The sequence below is a fragment of the Salvelinus fontinalis genome, chromosome 7 (genome assembly GCF_029448725.1).
Source record: "Salvelinus fontinalis isolate EN_2023a chromosome 7, ASM2944872v1, whole genome shotgun sequence".
NCBI lineage: Eukaryota > Metazoa > Chordata > Actinopteri > Salmoniformes > Salmonidae > Salvelinus > Salvelinus fontinalis.
The window spans coordinates 17847324-17855847 of record NC_074671.1 but is presented as its reverse complement, the minus strand read 5'-3'; the positions used below and the strand labels follow the sequence as shown (position 1 = coordinate 17855847).

The 8524-nt window shown below is 45.7% G+C and overlaps 1 protein-coding gene across 1 annotated transcript; it reads right to left on the bottom strand.

The window, feature by feature from the left end:
- Window positions 1-454: 454 nt before the first annotated feature.
- rrs1 (ribosome biogenesis regulator 1 homolog) lies at window positions 455-1916 on the bottom strand. Its single transcript, XM_055928516.1, has one exon. It carries the CDS (start codon window positions 1878-1880, stop codon window positions 819-821), a length of 1062 nt encoding a protein of 353 aa, XP_055784491.1. The 5' UTR covers window positions 1881-1916; the 3' UTR covers window positions 455-818.
- Between the last annotated feature and the right edge of the window lie 6608 nt (window positions 1917-8524).

The following is an 8524-nucleotide window of genomic DNA, read 5'->3' as shown; positions in this document are numbered from 1 at the left end:
TGGGCAGGCCTCAGTCAATTCCATCTGGCCCTTATGGAGTGATGGGACTGAGAGGCAGCCTACTACAAGAGCACATTCATACTGACATGCAGCCACAATTGTGGATTCCTAAGCACTTTTCTACAGGAGCATAATGAAAGAGTTGTTCACCCCTCCCTCTCCTCTCCGCCCCCAAGTGTTGTACGCATCCAGTCTGTCATACACGTGCAGTGGGAGAATCTACATGATTGACCAATATTCAGCGGAGGACAAAAAGAAAAATAGCAGCCTTCAGAGACAGGCTTTTCTTGGTTGACCCATATCCTTTAAAGTGACCCTAAAATATTTGTTTTGTTATTTACAGACCAGTGGCAGGCCTACTGTAATCATCACATGGAAGTTGTGCACTTGCTATTGTGTTCAGTAACAATGCACTGTGCCCTACATTCTTATAAAATCTTAAACACAGCATATATATTTTTGAAGTTGATTTTTATTTGAAATATCAAACATAACTCTGTACCCAAAAGTTGTACATTGCATTGACAAATCTATAACAAATTGAGGACTGATGAGGTAAATAAAGACTGTATTCCATTTCACACAACATCATGGGTGAGCCATTTAGAAATTTGCATGATGGGACAGAAGACCCCTTCCCTCTTACACTCCTATTGCACCTGACCTGCATAAAGAGGAAACAAAACAGGAATCGCTCCCAGCAATATGACAGTGCAGGTGGGAGACATAATGAAGTAGTCAGTTCATATTGTGCAGTCCGATACATCTGAGACAAGGCACGTATGATGTATGACATGCAAAGTTCCAAAAGGTCCTCCTTAGCGCTTCCCTGGTTTCCCAGCTCCTTTTTTACCACTAGGTGGTCCTTGACCCTTACCCCCTGCTCTTCCTTTACCTTTGCCCTTCCCACCACCACCCTTTCCTTTTCCAGAGAAGTTACCACCCTTGCGCCCCTTCTTTCCCCCCTTCTTAAATTTAGCTGCAGACTCCTCTCGGTCATCCTCTCGCATTTGTTTGTTTACAGCTTTGTTGACGTCCAGACGAGGTTTCTTACTGTCCATCACTTTCAGCAGATCCAGATGCCTCTGCTTTTCATTGGAAAAGTTACCAATGACCGGCTGGAATTTCCTCTTCTTCCCGGTGTTTCTGGGAGCTTTCTCCTTAGGTAAGCGCTCTTGGAATTTACCTGCGGAAGCGGTGGATGACTTGGCCACATTGACAGCCCTAACCAGGTCAGTTTTGGATTGCTGGGCGGTCGGTGTGAGTCCAACACCTGGTACTTTGATTTTCTGTGCCCTGGCTATGTTCCTCAGGCGATGCAGCTCGTTCTTTGCCACCTTCTCCTTCTTTGCTTTGTTGCGTTTGGCGAATTGGTCCTCGTTAGGGTCTGCCGTTTCGGGAACCTCAATCAGCCACTCTTTTGTGCCATCGTTGACACGCTTGTAGCCCCAACGCCGCTTCCACTCTTTGGCAACATCGTCCCATACCAGGTTAGTTTTCTTCTTCTTTTGGATCCCCTTCAGTTTGGCGAATTCCTCCCATTTGGTTGGAGGCCTGGGCTTTGGTGGGGGCTTCTCTCTCGGCAGTGGAGTGGTCGGCTCGGGTAGTTTGACTACGATTACCTCCTCAACTCTCTCAGTTGGATGCTTCCATATCTCGTTGACCAGGAGCTGCGTGTTGTCACGAGCTAGCGAACGCAGAAAATCCTCTTTCTTCTGTTCACGAAACAGTCGAATGTCAATACGGTTCTTGTCGTATGCAACCAAGTTTCCAATGTCAAACTCGAGGTCCAGTTCTTTCTGAACGGTGATACTTTTGAGTTTTTCAGCCTCATCTTGTTCAGCTTTAGCAAGCAAGCCTTCTATACTGCACGCAGCCATTTTGGATTTCTGAAAGCATGTCGGTCCCAAGCACTGAGGTGTAGTAAAGAACTGGTTCCGCGTGTGTTTCAAATCACGTGAAAGGGTCATGCATTTATTTCCGGGTTGAAATTTCCCCATTCTGATGTATTTTTCCCCACTTGTGTCCACTAGGTGGTGCCATTGTCTTACTTGAGTCATGGCAACAACAGAACATATTTTTTTAAATACAGCCTTTCACTTGAAGAAAGTGAATAGTTGAGTTATATTACTTGATTCTATCACTATCAAATTAGAATATTATTTAATGCATACCTGATGTCCCTTGAGACCTCTAAACTAAAGCAAGCAACAACCAACTCACTGTCCCTTTCTTTTCAGGGTCTGTGTATTGGTTTTTGGCAGAATAGCTGATGCTCAATAAGACTGTCTCTTTTCAGAGAGCTTGGCTGTGATGTTCCACATGAATACCCAATCTTACAGTGGTCTTCTGTGGAAGGAGCAGAGAGAATAGAGGGACGAACAGGTAACAATGTTGAGCCATTATATCTATTACATTTTATCAAGTTGTACCTGTTGATATTTATCAAGACTTTATAAAGACTTTATCAACCTCTATACATACAGACGGATTGTGTTGCCCCCCACATGCTATTTTCAAAATGTTTTTGGACCCCACTAATTATATCCAGTGTGAGACTCACCCTGAGAGCCAAGGTTCTGACAGCTATGGAAATGAGCCTACCAGTGACACTGCTATATGTACTGCAGGTAGTGTGAGGAGGGGAATCATAATCAGGCGCTAAAGTGGCTACACACACACACACACACACACACACACACACACACACACACACACACACACACACACACACACACACACACACACACACACACACACACACACACACACACTCTCTCTCTCTAAAATAATTGTCTAGTGACTTAATTTGTAATTCAAACCACAGGGTGCTCTGTAATTACTGCAGGGTGCTCTGTAATTACTGCAGGGTGCACTGTAATTACTGCAGGGTGATCTGTAATTACTGCAGGGTGCACTGTAATTATTGCAGGGTGATCTGTAATTACTGCAGGGTGCACTGTAATTACTGCAGGGTGATTTGTAATTACTGCAGGGTGCACTGTAATTATTGCAGGGTGATCTGTAATTACTGCAGGGTGCACTGTAATTACTGCAGGGTGATCTGTAATTACTGCAGGGTGCTCTGTAATTGCTGCAGGGTGCTCTGTAATTACTGCAGGGTGCACTGTAATTACCTCAGGGTGCTCTATAATTACCTCAGGGTGCACTGTAATTACTGCAGGGTGCACTGTAATTACCTCAGGGTGCACTGTAATTACCACAGGGTGCTCTGTAATTACCACAGGGTACTCTGTAATTACCGCAGGGTGCTCTGTAATTACCACAGGGTACTCTGTAATTACCACAGGGTGCTCTGTAATTACCACAGGGTTCACTGTAATTACCACAGGGTACTCTGTAATTACCACAGGGTGCTCTGTAATTAACACAGGGTGCTCCACAGGGTGCTCTGTAATTACCGCATTGTGCTCTGTAATTACCGCAGGGTGCTCTGTAATTACCTCAGGGTGCTCTATAATTACCTCAGGGTGCACTGTAATTACTGCAGGGTGCACTGTAATTACCTCAGGGTGCACTGTAATTACTGCAGGGTGCACTGTAATTACCTCAGGGTGCACTGTAATTACCGCAGGGTGCTCTGTAATTACCACAGGGAACTCTGTAATTACCGCAGGGTGCTCTGTAATTACCACAGGGTACTCTGTAATTACCACAGGGTGCTCTGTAATTACCACAGGGTGCTCTGTAATTACCACAGGGTGCTCTGTAATTACCACAGGGTGCAGTATAATTACCACAGGGTGCACTGTAATTACCACAGGGTGCTCTGTAATTACCTCGGGGTGCACTATCATTACCACAGGGTGCTCTGTAATTACCTCAGGGTGCTCTGTAATTATCACAGGGTGCTCTGTAATTACTATAAGGTGCACTGTAATTACCACAGGGTGCAGTATAATTACCACAGGGTGCTTTGTGATTACCACATGGTGCACTGTAATTATCACAGGGTGCTCTGTAATTACTATAAGGTGCACTGTAATTACCACAGGGTGCAGTATAATTACCACAGGGTGCTTTGTGATTACCACATGGTGCACTGTAATTACCACAGGGTGCTCTGTAATCATCGCAGGGTGCTCTGTAATTACTACAGGGTGCTCTTTAATTACCACAGGGTGCTCTGTAATTACCTCAGGGTGCACTTTAATTACTGCAGGGTGCACTGTAATTACTTCAGGGTGCACTATAATTACCCCAGGGTGCTCTGTAATCACCACAGGGTGCTCTGTAATTACTACAGGGTGCTCTGTAATTACCACAGGGTGCTCTATAATTACCTCAGGGTGCACTGTAATTACTGCAGGGTGCACTGTAATTACCGCAGCGTGCTCTGTAATTACCACAGGGTGCTCTGTAATTACCACAGGGTGCTCTATAATTACCTCAGGGTGCACTGTAATTACCTCAGGGTGCACTGTAATTACTGCAGGGTGCACTGTAATTACCGCAGCGTGCTCTGTAATTACCACAGGGTGCTCTGTAATTACCACAGGGTGCTCTGTAATTACCAAAGGGTGCTCTGTAATTACTATAGGGTGCTCTGTAATTACCACAGGGTGCTCTGTAATTACCACAGGGTGCTCTGTAATTACCACAGGGTGCTCTATAATTACCTCAGGGTGCACTGTAATTACCTCAGGGTGCACTGTAATTACTGCAGGGTGCACTGTAATTACCCCAGGGTGCTCTGTAATCACCACAGGGTGCTCTGTAATTACTACAGGGTGCTCTGTAATTACCACAGGGTGCTCTGTAATTACCACAGGGTGCTCTATAATTACCTCAGGGTGCACTGTAATTACCTCAGGGTGCACTGTAATTACCCCAGGGTGCTCTGTAATCACCACAGGGTGCTCTGTAATTACTACAGGGTGCTCTGTAATTACCACAGGGTGCTCTATAATTACCTCAGGGTGCACTGTAATTACTGCAGGGTGCACTGTAATTACCGCAGCGTGCTCTGTAATTACCACAGGGTGCTCTGTAATTACCACAGGGTGCTCTATAATTACCTCAGGGTGCACTGTAATTACCTCAGGGTGCACTGTAATTACTGCAGGGTGCACTGTAATTACCGCAGCGTGCTCTGTAATTACCACAGGGTGCTCTGTAATTACCTTAGGGTGCTCTGTAATTACCACAGGGTGCTCTGTAATTACTATAGGGTGCTCTGTAATTACCACAGGGTGCTCTGTAATTACCACAGGGTGCTCTGTAATTACCACAGGGTGCTCTATAATTACCTCAGGGTGCACTGTAATTACCTCAGGGTGCACTGTAATTACTGCAGGGTGCACTGTAATTACCGCAGCGTGCTCTGTAATTACCACAAGGTGCTCTGTAATTACCTCAGGGTGCACTGTAATTACTACAGGGTGCTCTGTAATTACCACAGGGTGCAGTATAATTACCACAGGGTGCAGTATAATTACCACAGGGTGCTCTGTAATAACACAAGGTGCTCCACAGGGTGCTCTGTAATTACTGCAGGGTGTTCTATAATTACCTCAGGGTGCTCTGTAATTACTACATGGTGCTCTGTAATCACCACAGGGTGCTCTGTAATTACCATAGGGTTCTCCACAGGGTGCTTGAAACAGTTATTTATTTTTATTTTGAAGAGCGAATAATATAGGTAAATAAGATGGAAATAGAAAACGTGGATGTTCATATTGATTATTCACTAGTTGACGTAAACCAGCATCATTAAATACAAAATCATGTGCAAATAAAAAGTGGACTGGTGTGTGCAAGTTTTGTCAGAGCCTGAACGCTGCAGTATAGCGTCGCATGTATGAGCATCACTGTTGAGGATCAGTGTTGTGTGTGCTGGCTTATACAGTACCCCCCTAAGGCTCAGACTGCCATGTGTTGCCTACAGTCTCAGTCACAGTTCCCCAGTCTCTCACCTAAACATCTTATGAGTGGCTGCACCTTGCAGGAGCCTTCAGCCATCATGATATATTTCTCACAGCAGAAACATGGACATCAGATAGGTGTAGTCTAAAGAGCACGGCCAAATTTGTATTTAAAAAAAATATATATATTTTTTTTATTTCACCTTTATTTAACCAGGTAGGCTAGTTGAGAACAAGTTCTAATTTGCAACTGCGACCTGGCCAAGATAAAGCAAAGCAGTCCGACACATACAACAACACAGAGTTACACATGGAGTAAAACAAACATACAATCAATAATACAGTAGAAAAATCTATATACAGCATGTGCAAATGAGGTAGGATAAGAGAGATAAGGCAATAAATAGGCCATGGTGGCAAAGTAATTACAATATAGCAATTAAACACTGGAATGGTAGAATGTGCAGAAGATGAATGTGCAAGTAGAGATACTGGGGTGCAAAGTGATATTTTCAGTTCATTCCAGTCATTGGCAGCAGAGAACTGGAAGGAGAGGCAGCCAAAGGAAGAATTGGCTTTGGGGGTGACCAGTGAGATATACCTGCTGGAGCGCGTGCTACGGGTGGGTGCTGCTATGGTGACCAGTGAGCTGAGATAAGGCGGGGCTCCACCTAGCAGAGACTTGTAGATGGCCTGGAGCCAGTGGGTTTGGCGACGAATATGAAGCGAGGGCCAGCCAACGAGAGCGTACAGGTCACAGTGGTGGGTAGTATATGGTGCTTTGGTGACAAAACGGATGGCACTGTGATAGACTGCATCCAATTTGTTGAGTTGAGTGTTGGAGGCTATTTTGTAAATGACATCATCGAGGTCGAGGATCGGTAGGATGGTCAGTTTTACGAGGGTATGTTTGGCAGCATGACTGAAGGAGGCTTTGTTGCAAAATAAGAAGCTGATTCTAGATTTAATTTTGGATTGGAGATGTTTAATGTGAGTCTGGAAGGAGAGTTTACAGTATAACCAGACACCTAGGTATTTGTAGTTGTCCACATATTCTAAGTCAGAACCGTCCAGAGTAGTGATGCTGGACGGGCGGGCAGGTAGGGGCAGCGATCGGTTGAAGAGCATGCATTTAGTTTAAATTAGCCTGCTGCTTTACACTTCTATGTCACAGCTGACCCAGTATCACCCGAAGAGATGAGGAGAGAGAGATGGAGAGAGAGGGGGACATAAAAACAGAGAAAGAGAGAGAGAAAGATCAGAAGTGAGTTAGGGAGGGGGGGAAGGGAGCGAGAAAAGTCCTCCAGGAGTTGAGAGAAATAGAGTAAGGAAGGTAGGGGATGGTACAGCAGGTGAAATGATTGCATCATCGCAGGCTTGACTAAATGGAACAGAACAGCTGTTGACAGAGTTACACAAACCCAGCTGGTTGTGTGTAAGTGAAGCTTATATATTTATTTATGGATTGCATAAACGACTGTGACCCACTTGGCTGGGAGACTTAATAGACTTGAGAAGTAGAACCGTCCCCGAGAGAAGTAGAACAGTCCCCGAGAGAAGTAGAACAGTCCCCGAGACAAGTAGAACAGTCCCCGAGAGAAGTAGAACAGTCCCCGAGAGAAGTAGAACAGTCCCCGAGAGAAGTAGAACCGTCCCCGAGAGAAGTAGAACAGTCCCCGAGAGAAGTAGAACCGTCCCCGAGAGAAGTAGAACCGTCCCCGAGAGAAGTAGAACAGTCCCCGAGAGAAGTATGAGATTTAAGTTCCAAGACGACGTAGCAGTGTAGACGTCTTTGTCCTGTCGTGTCCCGTGTCCCTTGTATATATCTTTTACATATTTTTCTTCGCATATCTTTTAAAAATACTTTCTTAAACCTCAACTTCTAAATACTCTCCTGCAACCCGCCTCACCCAATGTGGCGTGGATCTGCTTTTTTCTAAAGTATTTCTATTTACTTCTGATCTGGAATCCATCTACTGAAGATAGCCAGCTAACTGCCTTCCAGCTATCAGTTAGCAAACCATTGCTAGCGGTCATCAGCTAACCTTTAGCTCGGAAAGCTCTCGCTAGTTCGAACAACGTGACTAAAACCAGAGCATAACGGACCTATTTCTCTCCATATCCCCGGATTCCTACCGCAAACTCTGAACATTTTCATCTGGATCTTCGCAACTAGCTAACCACAATCCCGGGTGACCACTCCTGGCTAGCGTCTCCATCCCGGAGCAGGCACCGGAGCAGGCACCAATTAGCCTGAAGCTAACTGGCTAGGGCTCCTGTGCTACCACTGAAGCCCACTCCTGGGCTACAAGACCCGGACCCATTTACTGCCGGTACGGAGCACGGAACCCCGCCTATCCTCTACGACTGGAATACCGACATAATCTGCCCGGGGACTCCAACAGGCCCCTCAGGCGTGACGCCCGCTGAAGGCCCATTCTGCTAACCTACTAGGCCTGTTAGCTACCTAGAGCTACCTGGAACCCTACTAATTCCACGACTGGTCTATCGACGTCACCGCACGAAGAGGCAAAAACAGACTTCCCCCCCATCGCGACGTCCCCCAAAGGCTAACTTGCCTGCCCCGGTCTGCTAACTGCTAGCTTATCTTGCAGCTAGCGCAGCCAGGAAGCTAGCAC

Excerpts from the sequence above, each read along its gene's own strand:
- rrs1 (XM_055928516.1), bottom strand. The coding sequence starts at position 1,880 with ATGGCTGCGTGCAGTATAGAAGGCTTGCTTGCTAAAGCTGAACAAGAT.